Source organism: Ceratotherium simum, chromosome 17 (assembly GCF_057802395.1).
Source record: "Ceratotherium simum simum isolate JZ-2026a chromosome 17, ASM5780239v1, whole genome shotgun sequence".
Classification (NCBI taxonomy): Eukaryota; Metazoa; Chordata; class Mammalia; order Perissodactyla; family Rhinocerotidae; genus Ceratotherium; species Ceratotherium simum.
In genome coordinates, this window is record NC_141916.1 from 58,747,681 (window position 1) to 58,771,420 (window position 23,740).

Genomic DNA, 23,740 nt, shown 5'->3' on the forward strand with positions numbered 1-23,740 from the left:
TTGAATATTTCAAATAGTTTTGCATCCCTTTTCTAAACTGCTGTCTTAAATTTAGGCTGAACCTTTGCTTGGTGTTTTTCTCCTCTGCGTAAGTAGAAAGAGTTATTGAAAGTAGAGTTATTGGCCGTTCCACTTGGTTTTTCTGTTGGCTTTTCTAGTGGTTTGCTGGTAGTAAATTTTATAGTATTGCCAAGTTTCTGAATCCATTCTGAAATAATTTGATTATTTATTCTTATGCTTAGGGCTTGATACTTCTTAATTTTAATTGAGTAGCAATTTTTATCTGTTTCCTTGGTTGTTATTAAAAATAAGTTAATTGGGGGCCGGCCCGGTGGCATAACGGTTAAGTTCGTGTGTTCTGCTTCGGCAACCCGGGGTTCGCCAGTTTGGATCCTGGGCGTGGACCTACTCACGGCTCATCAAGCTGAGGTGGCGTCCCACATAGAAGAGCTACAACTCTACAGCTGTGATATACAACTATGTACTGGGGCTTTAGGGAGAAAAAAGAAAAAGAGGAAGATTGGCAACAGATGTTAGTGCAGGGCCAATCTTCCTCAAAAAAAAACCCCCAAAAACAAACAAACAAAAAAACCCCCTACTGCTTATTAAAAAAAATAATAAGTTAATTGAAAATGGATATAAATTATTCTTTAGGTTTAAATTCACAAATGCAGATAATATATAACTATATATATCTATATAGCAAGTACATATGTGTATTTTTTTAAAGCATCAATCAGGAATTTCCTTGAAAAGTTCAGAATGAGGAGTTGATTCTTAACAAATTCATATTACAATTCTTTTAAGTAGTATAGCAAAAATATCTGCTTTACAAAATTTTTGTTTTCATAGTTGTCCGAGAGTACACATCTGTTTCCTTTTTTCTTTTCTCCCCCTTTCTTCCCTCATTCAGAAAGTATGTATGGAAAATCTAGTATACTTCCTTCGTGTACTATGACTCTCTTGTGCTCCATCTTAGCGTTATAATGTTTGAGACACTGTCTCTGCCCTGATGCTAGTGACTGGGAAGGGAGACAAGTAAACAGGCAATTTTAATAGAACATGGTAACTGTTAATATGGGCAAGAACTGGAACGTGGAAGGGAGTGGTGAAAGATGAGGCTGGAGATTGGGATTGGATTATGAAGGGCTTTGTAAATCGTATTAGAGTCTGGAATTTTACCTTAGGGCAATGGCAAGACTTTGAAGACTTTTGAATAAAGGAAATAACAAGTTTATATTTACATTTTGCAAGGAGTGGATAGGAGGAGGCTAAGTGAGGAGGCCAGCTATGAGGCTTGGCCTTTAATCCTGTTAAAGCCTGAAAACTAAAGTAGTGACAGTGAGGATAGAGAAGCATACAGAGTTGAAAGCTTTAAAGAACACAGGACTGGGTTGTTGAGTATAGGTGTGTGTTTGTGTGTGTGTGTACGTGTACTTTTGTGGGGGAAAGGACAGTTGATAGGGAGGGAGGAGACTAAGGTGACTCCCAGACTTTCAGATGGATCAAGTAGACTAGAAGCAGTGCTGTCCAATACAGTAGCCACTAGCTGTATACGGCTATTTAAATTTAAACTAATTTAAATGAAATAAGATTTAAAATTCAGTGCTTTGGTTGCACTAGCCGTATTTCATGTGCTCAATAGCCAGATGGGACTAATGGCCTCTCTATTGGACAGTGCAGATACAGAACATTTCTTTTGTGACAGAAAGTTCTGTTGTACAACACTGGTCTGCAGTTTTTGGTATCTACTACCTTTTCCCCCAGAGGAAAGTCAAAATAATAGGTTATTCTTTAGTCTTCTAAGAACTCTGGCTTCACAATATCTTAAGAGATTCTGTGAGTCAGACGCCGTCATCACTGCTACCACCACAATCATCCAGTCTTCAACAGCTGTAGAACACTTCCATGATCAGAGAAAGTTCTGTTGGACAGCACTGAGCTAGAGGGATGGTGATGTCATTCATTGAGCTATTGATGGCTGTGGTGGGAGCAATAGGAACCTCTAGAAAGTACTGTCCATAGAAATATAATGTGAGCCATTATATTTGTGAGCTAACATATATTTATAATGTGAGCCAGTAATTAAAAATTTTTTGTTGTTAGGCCATCTAGTTGATTCCGACTCCTAGCGACCCTGTGTGCAGCAGAGCAGAACCCTGCCCGGTCTTTTTGAGCCATCCTCTGACCTGCCGTCACCGTATCAGACAATGCTCCGCTGCTAACCATAGGGTTTTTATGGCCAGTTTTTTCAGAGGTAGGTGGCCAGGTCCTTCTTCCTAGTCTGTCTTAGTCTGGAAGCTCCACTGAAACCTGTGCATCACAAGTGACCCTGTTGGTATTTGAAATACTGGTGGCAGAGCTTTCAGCATCACAGCAACATGCAGCTGCCACTGTATGAAAACCCAACGGATGGGTGGTGTGGTTCCCTGACAAGGAAGCAAATCCAGGCCGTGGTGGTGAGAGCGTGGAATCTTAACCAGTAAACTAGTTGAAGTAAATTAATTGGCAATTAAAATTTTAGTAGCCACATTATAGAGTAAAAAGAAACTATTAGTTTTTGTAATTTTTTAAGTAAATTTTATTTAACCTGTGCATCTAAAGTATCATCTCAACATGTTGAAACATATTTAAAAAATTATTAATGAGCCATTTTACATTTTTTTCATACTGTCTTTGAAATCAATTATATACTTTTCTTTTACAGCATATCCTAATTCAGATGCTAAGTTTTTATCAGAAATACTTGATCTGTATTTAGATTTCATAAGATTTACAGTTGGAAAAGTGGATTCACATACCCATCTTGTTCCAAACATGCTTAAAAGTTTTCTAGTAACTGAACTATCAGTTTTTAAATTTTAACTTTTAATTGCAATGAAATAAAATTAAAAATTCAGTTCCTCAAGTCTCACTAGCCACATTTCAAGTGCTCAGCAACTACTTGTGGCTATTGGCTACCATACTGGACAGTGCAGCTCTGGAATAACTAAGTGCATTCTCTTGATAGTTGGAAATTCATGTCTGGAGCTCAGGAAAGAGGTATAGAAACAGAGAGCCAGATGGCAGGGACTGTGAGAAATGTGGATGTGATTTTGGACAAACCAATATTAACTTCTCAGTGCTCCATTAGAAAAATATATAAATGGTGAGTGTAAAATAGTAGATGAAGATGCAGTGTATGATGGTTAAGAGTCTGACTTGAGGGGCCGCCCCCATGGTGTAGTGGTTAAGTGCGCATGTTCCGCTGCTGGCGGCCCGGGTTCTGTTCCCCGGTTGCACGGATGCACTGCTTGTCGGGCCATGCTGTGGGGGCGTCCCGTGTAAAGTGGAGGAAGGTGGGCACAGATGTTAGCCCAGGGCCAGTCTTCCTCAGCAGAAAAAGAAGAGGATTGGCATGGATGTTAGCTTGGGGCTGATCTTCCTCAAAAAAAAAAAAAAAGTCTAACTTCAGAGTTAAATGTGTGATCTTGGGCAACTTATGGAGCCTTTCTAAGCCTTGGTTTGCTCATCTAGAAATGGGATAGTAAAACCTTTCTCCAAAGGTTTGCTGGAAGGATAAAGGAAGTATTCATGGCAAGTGTTGACCACGTATAATACCATGTCTCCCCATTTCTGTGTTGCCATTTCTTTCTTGTGGAGTGTACCATCAATTTAATAATTCTTTTTTTAGGAAAAAAATCTATTTTAATTATACCTGTTGTTATAAGCTGAATCTCATTTTCAGAAACTTTATGAAAAAAAGTATATCTTAAAATAGAGGAAATATGCTTATCGTTCATACTGATGAGTGCTTGTTATGATCCATGTACTATGTTAAATGCTTTATATGATGATGTGAAAGGTTGTTTAAAAAATGTGCTATATAACATGATATTTCTGTTGTTAAGTTTCACTTAGGTAAACTTTGTAATAGAAGGGCTGTTTTAATTCTGGAATTTTGAAATGTATTATGCTCTAACTCTTTCTTAGTTATTCCAGAAACCACTGAATTCTGCTTGAATCGCTTTGGATACTCTTAAATTTATGATTTTGTAGTACTCTGGGCTAAATCTATAGTATTTAAGAATCTGTAATTTGGGGCTGGCCCCGTGGCTTAGCGGTTAAGTGCGCACACTCCGCTACTGGTGGCCCAGGTTCGGATCCCGGGTGCGCACCGACGCACCGCTTGTCCGGCCATGCTGAGGCAGCGTCCCAAATACAGCAACTAGCAGGATGTGCAGCTATGACATACAACTATCTACTGGGGCTTTGGGGAGAAAAAGGAGGAGGATTGGCAATAGATGTTAGCTCAGGGCCGGTCTTCCTCAGGAAAAAGAGGAGGATTGGCATGGATGTTAGCTCAGGGCTGATCTTCCTTACACACACACACACCAAAAAACAACAAAAAAAGAGTCTGTAATTCTACATTTGGGTGTATACGTGTAAAGAATTATTTTTAAAAAATGCCTTGGTAGAGCTTATTCAGAGAAACATGGTAACAGGAGACAAATAGACTATCCCAGGTTGAAGGAGGAAGGAATTATGATTTTTAATGGCTCCACAAATTGTTTTTCCAAGTCTTTTCCTCGAGTCCTGTGTTGCCCATTATATCTGGCAGTGTACCGTTCCTTGAGTGTATTGGAGAAGACAAGAAACGTTTTTGTAGTGCTTATCTCATGAATTGTATACCTCCAGTGTGCTAGGAAATCTTGCTGTCTTCTTCACAGTATTTCCCATATATTCACTCAGGTCTGAAATAATATTAGACATCTTGCATCTGTATTCTTGCAAATAATGAAAAATTTTTATGATGCTTTTAGGGCCAATAGATAGGTTTGATATTATATGCCAACTGTGTTTGGTGGTGGCAGCTGGAAGTGCTATGTTGGGAAGGATTTTGAGACCAGGTCCCAAAGAAAGAAATGCTCACCTTAATTTTCCTTTTGTTTCTGTTTAAATCTTTTAAATATTTTTCCTTTTAAAAAATGTTATGGGGGCCTGCTCGGTGGTGCAGTGGTTAAGTGCTTGTGCTCTGCCTTGGAGGCCCGGGGTTCCCAGGTTCGGATCCCGGGTGCACACCCACACACTGCTTGTCAAGCCATGCTGTGGTGGCGTCCCATGTAAAGTAGAGGAAGATGGGCATGGATGTTAGCCCAGGGCTAATCTTCCTCAGCAAAAAAGAGGAGGATTGGCATCAGATGTTAGCTCAGGGCTGATCTTCCTCACACACACACAAAAAAAGTTATATACCCATTTGGAAAATTTTGGCAGGTATTAAAAATAAAGTAAAAAGATTTCCTACCATTCTTTCTGCTATGCTTATATGTATATTTGCAAAATCGAGGATCTACTGGATGTTAAAATGTACAGGCATACCTCCTTTTATTGCATTTAGCTTTATTGCGCCTTGCAGAATCGCATTTTTAAAATTATTTTATTGAGGTCGTATTGGTTTATAACATTGTGTAGTTTCAGGTGTACATTATTATATATCAGTTTCTGTATAGACTGCATTGTGCTCAGCCCCAATAATCTAGTTTTTGTCCGTCGGAATTGCATTTTTTGCAAGACCCTCCACCAGCAAAAAGATTACAACTCGCTGAAGGCTCAGGTGATGGTTAGCAATTTTTAGCAATAAAGTATTTTTAAATTAAGGTATGTACATTGTTTTTTTAGACATAATGCTATTGCACACTTTACAGATGACAGTATAGTGTAAACATAACTTTTTTATGCATTGGGAAACCAAAAAATTCGTGTCACTCGCTTTATTGCGATATTTGCTTTATTGCAGTGGTCTGGAACTGAACCTGCGGTCTCTGAGGTTTGCCTATATATCCACTTTCATTTACTGTATTATAAACGTTTTTTATGTCAGACATTGGTTGTAAATATATTTTTGTAGGCTTGTGTTAAATCATAAAGATTTCACTTAAACATTTCCCGATTGAATGAGTACTAATAAAGCTGGTATGTCATAATTCATAATGTAGCTGGTTTTTTCTCTGCATTTTGGATCATATAAGTAGATTGGTTTCCTGTTTATGGAATTGTTGGATCAAATGATATGAAAGTTTTTAAGACCCTTAACATAACCACTTTCAAACTTTCTGCTTCCCAAATGCTCTTAACCATTTTAAGGAAGAAAACAAAGACTTTGAATACAAATGCTTTTATTATTTTAAGGAATAAAATAAAACATTGGATACCTAAAATTTTTCACTTAAAATTTATGAAATACTTCAGATATGCAAAAAGATAGAATTGTATAATTAATACCTGTTTACCTAATACTTAGCTTAAGAAATAAAATATAAAAACTCCTTGGGTAGCTCTCGCCAATTATAAATGTCTCTACCAACAATGCTGTGGTTGTTTAATCTCATCCAATAATACAGGTTTTTATCCAAGATTTTTGGGCCAGAATTCAGAATTTCTCAGATTTTAGGAAGGCAATATGATGCATATACTATATATTATCTAACTTTCCAAACAAGCTTAGGGGGCACTCAATTCCTTCATCAGACACATTGGTATTTCTGCATCAGTTCAGGTGTGGTTTTGCCACCAAATCAGTTATAGAATTTTTGGGTTTTCAGAGATTTTTGGAATTCACATTTGTGGATAAGTGGTTGTGAACACGTGCATCTGTTCACTGTGTTTGTTTAGTTTAATCAATCTGGAAAGATTTGTTGAACTTTGTGTTGAACTGATCATAATGTAGTATGAGATGTGGTACAGAGTGAAAGATAATATAACTACAAACAATTTAATATTTTAGGATTTTAAGAAATCAGGGTATCAGTGAGGACTGGAGTCATTGGGGAAGGTTACACAACCTAGAACTTGATTCTCTTGAACTACATGGCACAGATTGCTGATATAAGTAGAGAACAACTATGATTAATAACCTTGTGTTTGCTTCTAAGTATCTGCTTGACGATGTGTTTGTCATGGTGATAACTTTGATAGACCTTACAATTAACTTGATTAACTGATTGATAAGAATTATTAAAAACCACAATTAACTTGAGTTACCTTCTCACCCTTCCATAAAAAAGAATGAAATGGCAACTGTGGCAAGTGTTGTATTGTTGCGGCTCCTAGCAGAGGTGCTCTTTGTGGTAGGTATGTCGCCAAAACAGTGCTGCTTTAGCCACACAGTTCTGTAATTTTGGTCTCTGGGAGAATCAGATTAAGGTCATACAACCTGATGCGTGGTGTTAGCAAATCTGATATGCTACATGCTGAGAGTGGAAGCAGAGACATCTGTGCTTTCTTTAACTTGCAGGTTTTTTTTTTTAACTTCCTACTCCTCACAGATTTTATCAGCATGGAGCCCAGTCTATTAATTATCATATAATAGTGCTGAATGGTTGAGGTCCTAATTTAAGCCCTTAGTTTATAGTGAGACTTTTTTTTGGTGTGTGTGTGTGTTCTGTGTAAAAGCAATATATGCTTACTGTTAAAATGATTAAAAAAGAAAGAAAAGGAAAGAAGTAATATATGGAAGGGAAACAGTGGCTCCATCTGACCTTTCAGAAATAGCTTCTTACTCTCCAAATCATTTCTGTGTGTATACAAACATACCTATGTACATACTTTTGTATACTGATGGGATTGTATTATGCAATCCTTCTGAAACTTGCTTTCTTGTCCATTTCACAATATATTACAGATGTCTTTACAGAGATTGTCACATATAGAGATTTACTTAAGAAATTTTTTTAACAGCAGTATTTTATTTTATAGTTTGGAGATACCATAATTTATTTAACAAATCTCTTCATGGAAGTTAAGTTGTTCTCTCTTTTTTCCGGGTACAAATAATGCAATAATTGAACATCATTGCACATATATCCTTGAACCTGTGAAATATGTCTTACAGAGAATACTTTTTTGTTTTTTTGCCAAGAAAGGTTCACCCTGAGCTAACATCTGTTGCCAATCATCCTCTTTTTTTTTTTTTTTTTTTTACTTGAGGAAGGTTCACCCTGAGCTAACATCTATGCCAGTCTTCCTCTATTTTGTATGTGGGTCGCTGCCACAGCCTGGCTGCCAACAAGTGGTATAGGTCCGTGCCCGGGAACTGAACTTGGACTGCAGAAGTGGAGTGCGCTGAACTTAACCACTCGGCCACGGGGCAGGCCCCCCCACAATTTTAAAAGTGAGACTTCCAGGTCAGAGGGTATGCACATTTAAAATTTATTTGATAGAGTCTGCCAAATTGTACTTGAATGGGATTTTAAAAGTTTGGTCTGTTAATCTTTTCATAGAGCACTTAAGATAGCAGCATATTTCTTGCTCCTAGTGACATTTATAACCCTTTAACAAAATGAAGAGAATCTTTTTTTTTTTTTGTGAGGAAGATCAGCACTGAGCTAACATCTGATGCCGATCCTCCTCTTTTTGCTGAGGAAGATTGGCCCTGAGCTAACATCCGTGCCCATCTTCCTCTACTTTATATGGGACGCCACCATAGCATGGCTCTACAAGCAGTGCGTTGGTGCGTGCCTGGGATCCGAACTGGCAAACCCCAGGCTGCCGCAGTGGAGTGTGTGCACTTAACTGCTTGCGCCACGGGGCCGGCCCCAAAGAGAATTTTTTAAAATTTTGAAATACAGTGTTTAAAAATATTCAACTCATTTTCTGATAATAAATGAATGCTAATTAGTGATGAATATAACCCATCACAGCAGGTTGGACTAGTAATTTTGAGATTTAGGTTAGAATTTCACATATAATGCTTTAAATAGCTAATGGGTGATATATTTTCTAGTTTACCTTATAAATATCTCATAGCACATCTATGTCAGCCTATCCAGTTGTAATTAATTTGAAGTAGGTTACTGTGTTGCTATTAAAGGACTTTCTGCTTTAGTTTAATTTATGAATATTTGGTGTTTCTTTGGCGACTCAGGTTGTAGAGAGCTATTATTATCCTAATCTGTGAGGAAAGAGTAAGAGACTGCTATTTGTAGTTGCATTACACTTGTAGCTATTTGTGGGAAGAGTGAGAATTAAAGGCTAACATACAATCATTGTGTGTGGAACTATTTTTATTTTTAGGTCCCTGGGTATACTCCAGGATTCTGAGTGGGTGTATATGGGTGTCTGTGGGGTGGGGCCGGGCTGGGGGCTATTCTCTCTCAGCATGTATATAGGTTTTGGGACCAATGCTTCTCTTGTAGGGAAAAATGATTCTGGAATTTTCTAGCATTCTTCTTTTTATGGTTTTCCTAACCTAGCTGACAGGCTTTGTGATGTGAATATGTAGTAGTGGCCGGATCTGAACTCAGTTTTGTTGTTGTTTTAAGACCTCATGGAGATTTGGTAATGAATATGGGAAGTATGATTTAGGATGTTAAGAAAAACTCTGGGGCCGGCCCAGTGGTGTAGTGGTTAAGTTCACATATTCTGCTTTGGCAGCCCAGGGTTTGCCAGTTCAGATCCTGGGCGCGGACCTACGCACTGCTCATCAAGCCATGCTGAGGTGGTGTCCCACAGAGAGCAACTAGAAGAGTGTACAACTATGACATAGAACTATCTGCTGGGGCTTTGGGGAGAAAAAAAGGAAAAAAAAGGAGGAAGATTGGCAACAGATGTTAGCTCAGGGCCAATCGTCCTCAGAAAACAAAACAAAAAAATAAGTAAATGCTCTTAAAAAAAAAGAAACAATTATAATTAAAAAAAGAAAAACTCTAGATCACAAAGAATTGACCTCCACAGCTATGCCTCTTCCACCTTCCATGTTTTTCTGTTTGGCTCAGCAGCATTTCCTTGGTTCCTTTTGGAGGCTTTGAAGTGGATTATTCTCACTATTACTACTTCTTTATGGCCATCTGTATATTCTGGTTAAAGGATAGAAAAAGCACTTTTCCCTTGAGAAGTTAAAATTGAAATTTTTCAGAAGGAACTTTACTAAAGAATTAAGGGAGGGGCCGGATCCACGGCTTGGCGGTTAAGTGCGCGTGCTCCGCTGCTGGCGACCCGGGTTCGGATCCCGGGCGCACACCGGGGCACTGCTTCTCCGGCCACACTGAGGCCGCGTCCCACATGCAGCAACTAGAAGAATGTGCAGCTATGACATACAACTATCTACTGGGGCTTTGGGGGAAAAAAATAAATAAATAAAATTAAAAAAAAAAAAAAGAAGGGAGGAACACCTCAAAATCTCACCCCCGTGTATTGAAAGGTTTTAAAATAAGAGAAATGGGTTATTAAAAGCAATAAATTTTTATTGTAAAAATAACAGAATTACACAAACAGGATACTACTTTCTTATTCTAACTTAACCTTTAGTTGACATTTCCTGCATTGGTAGAGCTTGTATGATATGTAGATTGATTTCCTTTTTAACTCTGTCTCAGGTTGATGCTGGAGAATGGATGTTATATAAAGATACTTAATGTCTAAAGTAGGTTGGCTTTGACATCCTTGATGGCCTGACCTTCCCTCTTCTTTTCCACCCTCCCCTTCCTTCCACAAATCTGTCCATCTTGTCTGTGAACATATAATTATTGAATGCATGCTATGTGCCAGGTATGGTAGTAAGGTCTGTGGATGCTACACTAATGAACAAGGGATGTGTGTGTGTATAAAAATCCTATTTTCATAGAGTTTATCGTATAGTAAGAAACACAGAGCCAGCCCTGGTGGTCTAGTGGTTAAGATGCCACACTCTCACCACCACTGCGCAGGTTCGTTTCCTGGTTAGGGAACCACACCACCTGTCTGTTGTTCAGTTGTCATACTGTGGCAGCTGCAGTGCTGCTGTGATGCTGAAAGCTATGTCACCAGTATCTCAAATACCAGCAGGGTCACTCATGGTGGATAGATTTCAGTGGAAGGAAGAGGATGGTGCAAAAAGACTGGGCAGGGTTCCGCTCTGCTGTACACAGGGTCTCTAGGAGTTGGAATCAACTTCACGGGCACTAACACAACAAAGAGGAAGAGGAGCCAATAAAATGTACAAAAAAGGAGTTGTCTTGGAGAGATAGTAGGAGAACCAGAAGAGTAGAATTAGAGAAACCCAAGTAAAAGTTTCAAGATAGAAGTGGTCAGTAATGTTAAATGCAGTAGAAGTAAAGAAAATCCATTGAACTTGGCTATAAGGAAACCATTCTGGCTTTATTCTAGAAGTGATAGTGGGACTTTTTAGTACTTAGAGCCTTATTTTAGGCAAATATACCATTTCTGTTGAATATCTTTATACCATCCATCCCACAAATAGTTTTATTGTTTTTTACTGATTATAAAAATAGTTCAGTCGGCCCTCCATGGCCGTGGGTTTTGCTGCCACGGATTCAACCAACCGCCGATGCTACTTGAGCATCCGCAGTTTTTGGTGTGGGGGGACTCCTGGAACCAATCCCCTGCGGATACCAAGGGAGGACTGTAGGTGCCCATAGAAAAAAATTTATGGTTTGGAGAGAGAATGCAATCACCACCAGAAATCTTACACCCAGAGTTGTATATCCTGCTTTAACTTAAAAAAAAAACAAACTCAGGTGGAATATGTGTTTATAACTTTTTCTTTTTTCTCTTTGGTTTGACAACAGATCATAAACATCTTTCTCTATCATTAAGTGTAGAGCCATGTCATTTATAATGGTATGGTATATTAGTTTTCTAGGTCTGCTGTAACAAAGTACCACAAACTTGGTGATATAAACAACAGAAATTATTATCTCACAGTTCTGGAGGCTAGAAGTCCAAAATCAGTGTAAACAGGGCCTAGCCCTCTCTGAAGGCTCTGGAGAGAATCCCTTGTTGCCTCTTCCTGGCTTCTGGTGGCTCCTAGCAGCTCCTGGCAATCCTTGGTGGTCCTTGACTTGTAGTTGCATCACCCCAATCTCTGCCTCCATCTTTACGTGGTCTTTCTTATGTGTCTCTGTGACAGAATCTCTATTTCTTTTCTCATAGAGAAACACCAACCCAAACACCATTGGACTTAGGGTCTACCATACCATAATCCAGTATGAATTTGTATTAACTTGGTTACATTTGCAAAGACCCTATTTCCAAATTAGGTCACATTCTGAGGTTCCTAGTGGACATGAATTTTTGGGGGACACTATTTAACCCATTACAGAGAGTAACCCATTTTATAGTTGTGCCTTAACTTATATAGCCAATGTCCCACTGTTGGACGTTTAGATTAATTTTTCACTATTATGAACATAATAGGGGCAGGGAATAATATGTGTAGTAGAATCTAGGTGATCCAGCTGGGCACTTTTTGGTCTCCCTTGCCCCATCTTAACTGTGAATGGACATGTGCAGCAGCCCTGGCCTGGGATGACTACGATTGCCAAGGGGTTAGGCCCCTTAGTAATGAAAGTTTGGGTTGCTATCAGATAAGCCACTAAGACCTGCTGAAGTGAAAACTGAGGATGAGTGCAATTTAGAATAGTAGAGGAGGAGAAGATGAGTACCATTTGTGCTCTTGAGACTAACAGCAGTTGTAGTTTGTTCCAGTGACCTTCATCTTTCTGTGATTTCTCCTCAAAAACAGAGGGCTATGAGAATCAGGGAGAAGCTGCTTCCTGTCCCTGTGTGGAGAAGTAATTATGCAATGCAAGGGGTGGACTGTGGCAGCCCTGAAAATGTAAGGGCTGTTGCAGATCTCCTGTTGTCGGGAGCATTATTGTCTTACTCTTTTCACTGTATTGTGTTTGCCCTTCTGTCAAAAATGAGTTGTCCATATATTTGTGGGTCTGTAAGTACTTTTTAAATTATAAAAGCAATTCATATTCATGTTAAAACCTCTATCAGTACAGAAAATAAAAATGTGGAAAACCCACCTTTCTCCATGAATTCTTATATTCCTCTTTTTATAAATTAAAAAATGTCTATTTTCTATCTCTTGTCAGTACATATAGACTTACCTTATTCTTTTTTTTTTTTTTCTGAGGAAGATTTGCCCTGAGCTAACATCTGTTGCCAATCTTCCTCTTTTTGCTTAGCAAGATTAGTCCTGAGCTAACATCTGTGCCAGTCTTCCTCCATTTTATATGTGGGTTGCTGCCACAGCATGGCTGCCAGCAAGTGGTGTAGGTCCGCACCCGGAAACCAAACCTGGGCTGCCAAAGTGGAGTGCACTGAACTTAACCACTAGGCCACGGGGCTGGCCCTAGATTTACCTTATTCTTTTTAATAACTGCACCATATTCCCATAATTATATAGGCTATTACCAGAGTCTTATTTCAAAGAATTTTACAGTTTATTCTTATTCAGTTTTCCCATTTGTGTGAAAATCTGTATAAGACAAATTTCTAGAAATGTAATGACTAACATTTATTGAAAACCTACCAAGAAACAGATATTTTATACTTACTCACTGATTTAATTTTTTTTTAGCCATCTTTTGAGGAAGATACTCTGTCCATTTCATAGATGAGGCTCTAAGAGATTCGTTTATTTGTTCAAAGCTATGCATTTAAATAGTGGAGCTGAACTGGCCCAAGCCTTTTGTACTAGTCGCTACATGACTAAGCCTAAGGAGCACAATAAGAATTATTTCACAGGGCCCTTGTTAGGATGAAATATATTTAAGGTTTATGCATTGCATTTTTGTTACTGCATATTTTTACACTTACTCTGTAGAAAAGATATCAAGTCATATTTTTTGGTTTCATAGTTGAGCATAGTGTTACTAATCTGCTTTAATACGAAGAGCAACTGTGTTGAGGATAGTCTAAAAACTACTATGTCCATGTATTCTGAGCACTGTTACTTCGTGATTTGGAATTGTGTTTTTAACTTTTGCCATTCCACTTCATTTGGAGAAGTTTAAAAAAATGACTTTATTATTTTAAAAATAAATCTAATCCTTTTAAATGTTGATTGTCTTATATATCTTTAAAGTATTTGCTTATAAGTATATAGCACCAAAGCTGAATTAATTTTAGTTTTTTTAACTTTCTTTTCTGAGAAACAATTGTGCCTTCAGAAGGAAAACCCAGTATTGTGAGTCTTTCAGCCTGTTTTTGAGTTAGAATATTTCTTTAGTGAAAATAGAAAAGCTCTAAAAATTGTCATTTTTTATGGGAATATGGAAATATGAATTGATTGTGGAACTATGTTGTTAACAAACAACAAACATCAAATTGAAGATAGACCAGGGCCGGCCCCGTGGCTTGGTGGTTAAGTGCGCGCGCTGCGATGCTGGTGGCCCGGGTTCGGATCCCGGGTGCGCATCGAGGCACCACTTCTCCGTTCATCCTGAGGCCGAGTCCCACATACAGCAACTAGAAGGATGTGCAGCTACGACATACAACTACCCACTGGGGCTTTGGGGGGAAAAATAAAATAAATAAAATTAAAAAAAAAAAAAAAAAATTGAAGATAGACCAGATTTCTGGAAATGTTCTTATCAGAATTAGATTTTAGGAAATTTTTCTAAGCATAAATCTGGGCAAACTTGCAGAGATTTAAATGCTGTGCTGATATTTTTTGAAACTCAAAATATAGGATAAGAAAACTAATTTTAAGTACTTCGTAGGTCTCTGGCTATAGTATTAACTTGACATATAATTTAATAGAGATTTTTCAGTATTGAGAGCAGATTTGTACCCATAGGCATGATATTTTCTGTGTATGATTGCTGTGTGTGTGTGAAATTTTAATTCTTTTTCTAGAAGATGAGAGACATTAGTCTGTTCTTGTTGAGCTTATGCTGTCTTCTTGGAATTAAGATTTAGCTACAGAATTTCCTATTTTTATTTATGTTAAGAAGAACAGTTTGTTTTTTACAAAATTGAAATCTTGACCATTTAGTAAGTTTCTTTATGATTTTCAAGGCATAAATTTAGAGGACAAAAATATATAGCAATACATATAGAGAAGGAGGTTGTCAGTGTATGGAATTTGGTTACAATTTCAAAATAAGGTTTATTAACGTGAAGGAAATGGTAAAAAGTCTTCCGTTATATTTGTCTTACATTGCATTTAGTTGCAGTTTCCATAAACGAATTTCAAGATTACTACCACCTTCTGAATGTATAAGAACTATCTTAATGAAATTTTATTTGGATTTAGGTTAACTTGTGGATTCAGCAAACATTTGTTGCATACTTGATTTGCATTAGGCACTGTGCTAGGTTTTGGAGATGAGACATTCCTTTGCCTTTAAAGAAGTAATTAACTAAAACATAGTAAGTACATTATTTTAAAAGCCCCTGGTTCCTGAAGAGGGGCACCTAAATTAGACTAAGAGGTTTAAGGGTTTGTGTAGGATTGTGACTGTTAAACTTAGTTTGAAAGGATGAATGGTAAGTAGTTAGCTAGTTGATGGGGAAGAGGAAGGTCATAGAAGCAAGAGAGAGCATGGTATTTGAGGAAACTGCAGGTAGTTGATCATGGTTGTCATGTGGAAAAGGAGAATGGTTAAGAAGGGACCTGCCTTTAGAAACGTAGGCTGGGCCCAAATCCTGAAAAATCTTATATGCACTGCCAAGGAATTTAGATTCTTATTTTGGGAAGCCATCAAAGGAAGTATGTAGGTGTGTGTGATTATGTCATGTTTAAATTTTAGAGCAGTGGTTCTTAAACTTCTTTGGTCCAGCATCCCTTTACACTCTTAATAATTAATGAGGACCCTAAATAGCTTTTGTTTATGTAAACTATATCTATTACTATTTACCATATTAGAAAGTAAAACTGAGAAATTTTTTTTTTTTTTTTTTTTTTTTTTTTAAAGATTTTATTTATTGTATTTTTTCCACCCAAAGCCCCGGTAGATAGTTGTATGTCATAGCTGCACATCCTTCCAGTCGCTGCACGTGGGACTCGGCCTCAGGATGGACGGAGAAGTGGCGCCTCGATGCGCACCCGGGATCCGAACCCGGGCCACCAGCATTGCAGCGCGCACACTTAACCACCAAGCCACAGGGCCGGCCCAAAACTGAGAAATTTTTAAAACATAGGAGACAGCACACATTCTGTTAGCTGTCACTGGGCTAATGTCACATGTCATGTAGCCTCTGGAAAACACTACTATGCATTTGTGAGAAAGTACAGTGAAAAAGGCAAAAAATATCATAGTATTATGAAAATAGTTTTGCTTTTATGGACCTCCTGAAAGGGTCTTTGGGACTCCTGGGGGTTCCTGACCCACTTGGAGAATTGTTGTTTTAGGTCATTCTGGCAATGGTGTTGAGAATTGTTTAGAACCAGCAAAAAGAAATACATTTTAAATTGTGATCCAGTAGGCACATGTGTTTACATATGCACACCTGAAACAAAAGTTTCAGGAAACAATACTGTATTAGTTATCTCTTATTGTATAAAAAGTTACCTGAAAACTTATAAAACAGACATTATTCACAGTTTTTATGAAGAGCCTAGCTGGGTGGTTCTGGCTCAAGGTATTTCATGAGGTTGCAGTCATCTGAAGACTTGACTGGGGTTGGAGGATCCTTTTCCAAGCTATCTCATGTGGCTTTTGGCAGGAGGCCTCAGTTCCTCACCATGTGGCTCTCTCTGTTGGGTAGCTTGAATATCCTTACAGCATGGCAGCTAGCTTCCCCCAAAGTGAGTGATCCAAGAGAGTGAACGAGACTGAAGCTCCAGTGTCATGGAAGTGGTACATCATCAGAAGCAAATTGCTTAGTTCACGTTCACAGAGAGGTATTTTGCTTCCCCTCTTGAAGGGAAGGAGTATTAAAGAATTTGTGGAGATACCTTAAAACTACCACAAATACTTGTCAGGAGAGTGAGTCTTTCATGGGTCTCTTCTTTCTTGCATGTCTTGCTGGGTATGCTAAGGATGCAAGGCTCTGTCTGCTCTTAACCTGGACCTTTTGTCAGGATTGTGTTTGCAACAAGCCACCTTGAGGGATGAGGTAATGTCTCCTGTTGGGAGAGAGCAGGCTTACTTACTGCTTACTGTAAAAGTGGTGGATTCCCTAATCTTAATGTTCTTCAGCTGTGATGCAAGCCCACTGGCATGTGTAGCATCTACCTGGGCCTTTCTGTGATACCTTGTGGGACTTGGGGGTAAAAGGGAGCCAATGCAAACGTGATGCTCATACTGCTTGCTGTGCTGTGAGTAATCAAGTTCTTTGTCTCTGACCCAGGAGACTCATATGTTCTGTCTGATGGGCAGAGGGAAAAGGTTTGAAATAACCACCACAACAGATATTAGATAGAGAGCTAACAAAATATTGTCTAGGAAGCTAACTAAGGGACTTTCAGGACTGTGGGGGGCAACATTATGGGCTCAAACTGAACAGCTGCATGATTTTCTCCAGCAGCAATCAGGATTCCAGGTGTATAATCAGTGAAAGTGTTTCTTTTGGATTAATCAAAGGCAAAGGAGTTTGGAATGTGAAATTATTTTTTCAAACTTTCATGGTATAATCTATGTACAATAAACCGAACATATTTAAAGTATTAGTTTGATGAGTTTTGACGTGTATACACCTATGAAACCATCACCTCAGTCAAGATAATGAACATATTCATCACCTCAAAAGTTTCCTCCTACCCCTTTGTGATCCATGCCTCCCTCACCTCCATCCCCAGGCACGGACTGATTTGCTTTCTTTTTTTTTAATAATTTTATTTATTTATTTATTTATTTCCCCACAGCCCCAGTAGATAGTTGTATGTCATAGTTGCACATCCTTCTAGTTGCTGTATGTGGGACATGGCCTCAGCATGGCCAGAGAAGCGGTGCATTGGTGCGCGCCCGGGATCCGAACCCCGGGCCGCCAGCAGCAGAGTGTGAGCACTTAACCGCTAAGCCACGGGGCCGCCCCTGATTTGCTTTCTGTAATAATAGATTAGTTTTAGAATTTTATATAAATGAAATCGTACTTTGTAACTTTTTTTTTGGTCAAAATTCTTTTTTGTCAGCTGTTTTAAAGTCTAATAATTATTATTTTGTGGTTGTGTGTCTGGCGTATTTTGAAAAGAAATTTTTTTTTTTTAAAAACTCTTCCCTAAGGCTCATGAGATTAAAAAGCCAGTATGAGGGCTTCTGACAGAGCTAGTGAATTTCCTTCTTTTGTTGTATAAATGAATATAGTTCTGATAATAACAAAGACTCCACATGCAAATGCTGTTTTGGATCTGAAAGTGACTTGAACATAGAATGCACCTGCTAATGTTGAAAACTTGATGTGAATTTTTGTTATTGGATCTTAGCCTATTTAGTTACTCGACTACATGAAAATAGAGTTCTGCACAAAAGCACAGTTGGGAATTTTTTTCTTGAATGTAGCAGTTTAAAGTTCTGATGACATGATTCCTGAAACTCTGCATTGTTACTCCTTATTTTGTTAGTTTTACTTATTTGTTCTTTTGCCCACCATCTTTTAAAAAAGACTTTCTCTTTAATAGAAAGATAAATGAGATAAGCTTTACACCTGGGAAAACCTAAAATATGCCCTAAAGTTTAGGTTTAGAGTACTGGGTTAGCAGGACACACTGCCTGAAAACTCTGGAAGCCTTTAATATCCTATGGACAATCGAGATGTTAACATCAGCAATGGTGTTGGTGAAGCATTGCAGTTAAGAGCCTCCAGGGCTCTGGAATTAGGTGCCCTAATTCAAATCTGGACCCTACCACTTAATAGCTATGTGACTTTAGCTAAGTCATGTAACACCCAAAGGCCTCACTTTCTTTATCTGTGAAATGGAGATAATCACAGTACCTATGTTATAGGGGGCTTATAAATACTAAATTAAATCTTATAAAATTGTGAGCACAATGCCTGGCATGTGGTAAACACTCACTGAATATTAGCTTTTGTTATCATTCAAGGGGTTCTGGATAATGAATGAATGGCTCTCTTATTTTAATCAGTATTCAGGTTCCCTCACTGATCTTGAAAAAGAATTCATTCAAACAGTAATATGTAGATTATTACTTGTCACCTATGTTACAGTCCAGATTAATCATGAAAAGGAATTTTTACTTCATGAGTTAGGTTAGTCCCGGAAAGGAATTTCCTCATATTGCTGGCAGAATGTTGCAATTCCTGAACTTAGTGTATTATTGCTGTTTCTGAGATGGAACCTTAAAGGTTTGGGCTCAGGGTATTTCCTGTCCTGCTTGTTGTTACCCTAGGGCTGTCTTTACTGGATGTAATGTCACTTATGTAGAGATGAGACTGCCAGTTATTCATATTTCTGAGGATCTTTAACCTGTTTGAGTTTGGCTAGAATATATAGACCCTTTAAAATCTTATTTTTGACCCTGTGATGTACTTGGATAGCATTTTCAATGAAGAAACACTTACAAGAATCAATTCTACGTAACGGTGGATTTTTGGAAAATACTATCTAATGTGCTGAAACCTATTACTTGACCTAAGCCAATTCTGTGGTAGAATTATGTTAGGAAATCACAGAGATCTGGTTTAATCTGTCTTGATTTATCTTGGAGAGAAGTGTGGGAAACAGATAGCTATGATATGTTTTTAAAATTTGTTTTAATTTTACTTGTAGAATATGAACATATTCAAGGTTTATTGTAGTATGAGTATAAAAGCTTTATAAATGAAGCTAAAGCCTTCATAAACATTTTCGCCCCAACCTCTCCTTACAATACAAGTTCCCTTCCCATCTTACCATTGCTGTTTCAAGTTTGGCATTTCTTATGTAGGAATTTTTTATATATTTTGTATGCAGATTTTTATACATACGTTAGATATATTTTTCACCTAGTTTTTGGTTTTTCTTTTAATTTTGCTTATGGTATTTTTTTGTATAATATTTTGTCATTTTGACATAATTAAGTATATTAGTTGTTTTTCTTTATAGTTTTTGCTTTCTGTTTCTTATTTAAGAAGTCCTACCTTAACTCAAGTTCCCAAGGATATTCTCCCAAGTTTTTTTCTAGTACTTTTAATGGTTTTAAAATTATATCTTTAATGTACATAAAATTTATTTCTGTGTACTGTGTGAAGGAGGGATGTAATTAATTTTTTTCCAAGAACACCAGTTGTTCAAACCCCATTTATTGAGTGGTTTTTCCTTTCCTCGCTGTTTTGAAATTTTACTTTTAGCATATACTAAACTCACATATATAATTTAGACTCTATTCCTGGGCCAGTACTATAGAGTTTTAATTACTATAGCTTTAAAAGGCTACTATGAGTCCTTATGAGAAATCCTGGGGGTCAGATAGGTTTTGGAGTCCAGATTTTTTCCACATAATACCCAGTGGGCATTATGTAGTATCCTGTAATCATATACATTGTTTTCTCAATAAAATGTAGGAATAATCACACTGAGACACACATAACCAATAAATGGCCTCCTATCAGTTAAATGAGTTAAAAAGAAAGAAACTTATTTTCAGAGCTTTTTGGATTTTTGCATTGCAAATAAAGGATCATGGACCTATAATTTATCTTGCTATTTAGGAGACATCTTCTTTCTTTGTTCTATTTCAAATTGTTTTGGTTATTATTGTATCTTTACTCTTCCATTTGAATCTTAGAGCCAGCTTGTTTAGTTATGTGAAGAATCTTATAGAGATTTGCATTGGAATTTGAAGTAGTTGGGGAAGAACTGACACCTTTAAGGTGTTTGTCTTTTCATCCATGAACATGGATAACTTTCCTTTTGTTCAGATGTTCTTTCAGTAAAGTTTTATAGTTTTTTCCAAAAATGCTCACACATTTTTGTTAGATTTATATCAAAGTGTTTTTATGGTTTTGTTGCTATTGTGAATGGGAGTTTTAAAAAATTGCATTTTCTTATTATTATTACCGATATACAGGAAAGTATTGATATTTATATATTGATCTTGTGTCTGACCAATTTGTTGAGTTCTATTATCAGTTCTGATTACCTGTTAGTTGATGATCTTGGGTTTTCCAGTCAGAAAATCATTTTTCAAACATTGTTTTATCTTTTTTTTTTGCTTAGGAAGATTTGCCCTGAGCTAATATCTGTGCCAATCTTCCTCTATTTTGTATGTGGGTCACTACCACAGCATGGCTTGATGAGTGGTGTAGGTCCGCGCCTGGAAACCAAACCCATGCCATCAAAGTGGAGTGTGCCGAACTTAACCACTAGGCCATTGGGCCGGCCCCGAGTTTTATCTTTTCCTTGCTAATCTTTGTATCTCTTATTTCTTTTTATCTTCCATTTGCATGGTATGGTTTCAGTATTCAGTTTTGAGACATATGAAATATTTTAAAAATGTTTATTGTGAAATTAAATAAGTTGTTTATTTAATATGTGACATTTTCATTGCAGATATGGTGTAAGATATTTCTTCAAGACTGGACAGCTGAGGACCTGTTATTTCTGATTAGCCTTAAGCAGAGTTATAGCCATAGAGAAACTTCACGGAGTTCCATATTTTGTTTTCTGCTTTACACCTTTCTGGCACCTAAATTCATCTTGCAACCATGTATGGAAGTGCTCGCTCAGTTGGGAAGGTGGAACCAAGCAACCAGAGCCCTGGGCGTTCACCTAGGCTTCCACGTTCCCCTCGCTTGGGTCATCGTCGAACGAATAGTACAGGAGGGAGTTCTGGAAGCAATGTTGGAGGTGGCAGTGGAAAAACCCTTTCAATGGAGAATATCCAATCCTTAAATGCTGCCTATGCCACATCTGGCCCTATGTACTTAAGTGACCATGAAAATGTGGGTTCAGAAACACCTAAAAGCACCATGACACTTGGCCGTTCTGGGGGACGTCTGCCTTATGGTGTTAGGATGACTGCTATGGGCAGTAGCCCCAATATAGCTAGCAGTGGGGTTGCTAGTGACACCATAGCATTTGGAGAGCATCACCTCCCTCCTGTGAGTATGGCATCCACCGTTCCGCATTCTCTTCGTCAGGCAAGAGATAACACAATCATGGATCTGCAGACACAGCTGAAGGAAGTATTAAGGGAAAATGATCTCTTGAGGAAGGATGTGGAAGTAAAGGAGAGCAAATTAAGTTCTTCAATGAATAGCATCAAGACCTTCTGGAGCCCAGAGCTGAAGAAAGAACGAGCCCTGAGAAAAGATGAAGCTTCCAAAATCACTATTTGGAAGGAACAGTATAGAGTTGTGCAGGAGGAAAACCAGGTTAGTTTTATCTGTATAATTACCTTTATTGGCTGAATTCATGTATGTAAATGAAATGAGCCATTCTTTTTCTTTTCTTTCTTAGGTTTTTCTCTTCTTGGTTCATTTATCTTTCTTTTTCCTATTTATGTTAGTATTTTCTGTCCTCCCTTTCTCAGCCTTTTCCAGATTTGGTCCTGTGCCTTCATTTTTTTCTGGTTGCCATGTCTGCTTGCTCACCATTCTTGCTTGTTTCTTTTCCCTGGCTTCTCTTTCTCTTCCTGTCTTTTCTTTCAGCATATATTATCTGTTTTTCTGTTCTTGTGAGAATATAATTTTGCCACACGCTCTAGGATCTTTTATCAAAATTATTCAGGCTATGTAATTTAAGTGTGAGATATAGCATTAAGATTTACCCTAAGGTCAAACAAGTCAATCTTAAAAAAAACAAAAAAACTATCACAAGGCAAATCACTGTGTTGACAGCACAGAATGGAAATTAGTTAAAAAAGAATAACATGGATTATGTAAATATTTATTATTTACTGCTACAGTGAGTAGCAGTTCTTTTTGTTGACATTCGTGAAAGTTTAACTTCAGGATGCTTATGTAGCTTTTTTTTCTTTTTCTTTAATTCTTCAAATTTAAGGTGGAAGAAAGGCAACTTGGTGTGATTGGTTGCTTCTAGAGAATAATTGAGATAAGTAGGCATTATAATTATGGGCTTTGCAGTTCAAGAGTTAAGTGCTATCTTATGGCTATATGAAACATTTATTTATTGTTTTTCCGCACTCTTCCAGGTTATAGTTGATGTTTTGGCCATAGCCATGTCACATTCAGCGGCATATGACTTCAAAGATTTGAACAAATCATATTTAAACTCCAGCAATTAAAAACTTAACCATACTTTTTGTTTAAAAGACTTTTAGAAATTTTCTTACACTTGCAAGTTTGAGTTTACCTCCGTGAAAAAATTCTCCTGTACTTTTTACTTATTTTATTTTTTTTCCCCCAAACCCCCAGTAGATAGTTGTACATCACAGTTTCACATCCTTCTAGTTGCTGTACGTGGGACGCGGCCTCAGCATGGCCGGAGAAGCGGTGCGTCGGTGCGCGCCCGGCATCCGAACCCAGGCCGCCAGCAGCGGAGCGCACACACGCGCACTTAACCGCTAAGCCACGGGGCCGACCCTCTCCTGTACTTTTAAAGGAGAATTTTGAAGTAGCTACCTCGTTTTATATTATATTTTATTTTTGGGTTAGGTTAATAAAAATCATGAAGACAGTAATAAACTTATTTGGATTTCTGCAGTGTTCTTGAATGATGCTAAGAAGTAGAGGAATTTGAAATGATCTCTGTCACTGATGAAGTGAATCTAATTTTAAGATTTCTGTTGGTTGTTTTACCATTCTATTACTAATCCTCAGTTCAGACATTCAGAGCTATTGTTTTGGTTATTTGAAAAAGATCTCTAGTTACATTGTTTTGTATGTTAAAACCCCAGACTTATTTTTTCAGTAATAAAGTTAGCTTCTTTTTTCTGATCATAAAAATAATACAGGAAAACATAGATAAGAAAGCAAAATTTAGTCCAGATCCTCCCATCTCTGATAACTTTGCTATTCCACTGTTAACATTTTGATGTTTCTCCCTAATGAACTTTGTGCGTACACACATATAAATTTTACATGAATGGAATATTGTAGGTGTTTTGTTGTCACCTTTTTTAGCCAA

The 23,740-nt window shown here is 37.7% G+C and overlaps 1 protein-coding gene across 13 annotated transcripts in view; it reads left to right on the top strand.

Moving 5' to 3' along the window:
• Positions 1 to 23,740, top strand: part of ERC1 (ELKS/RAB6-interacting/CAST family member 1) — a 567,884-nt gene that overhangs the window by 14,400 nt on the left and 529,744 nt on the right. For 11 of the 13 annotated variants that reach the window (XM_087442948.1, XM_014793927.2, XM_087442950.1 and 8 more), the window contains exon 2: positions 21,203 to 22,026. In XM_087442948.1, coding sequence (XP_087299074.1) covers positions 21,358 to 22,026 — 669 coding nt within the window. In that variant the 5' untranslated portion in view covers positions 21,203 to 21,357. Of the gene's footprint in view, positions 1 to 2,106; positions 2,258 to 7,991; positions 8,171 to 21,202; positions 22,027 to 23,740 lie in introns of those variants that run through there. The other 2 variants (XM_087442946.1, XM_087442949.1) reach the window with 2 other exon arrangements.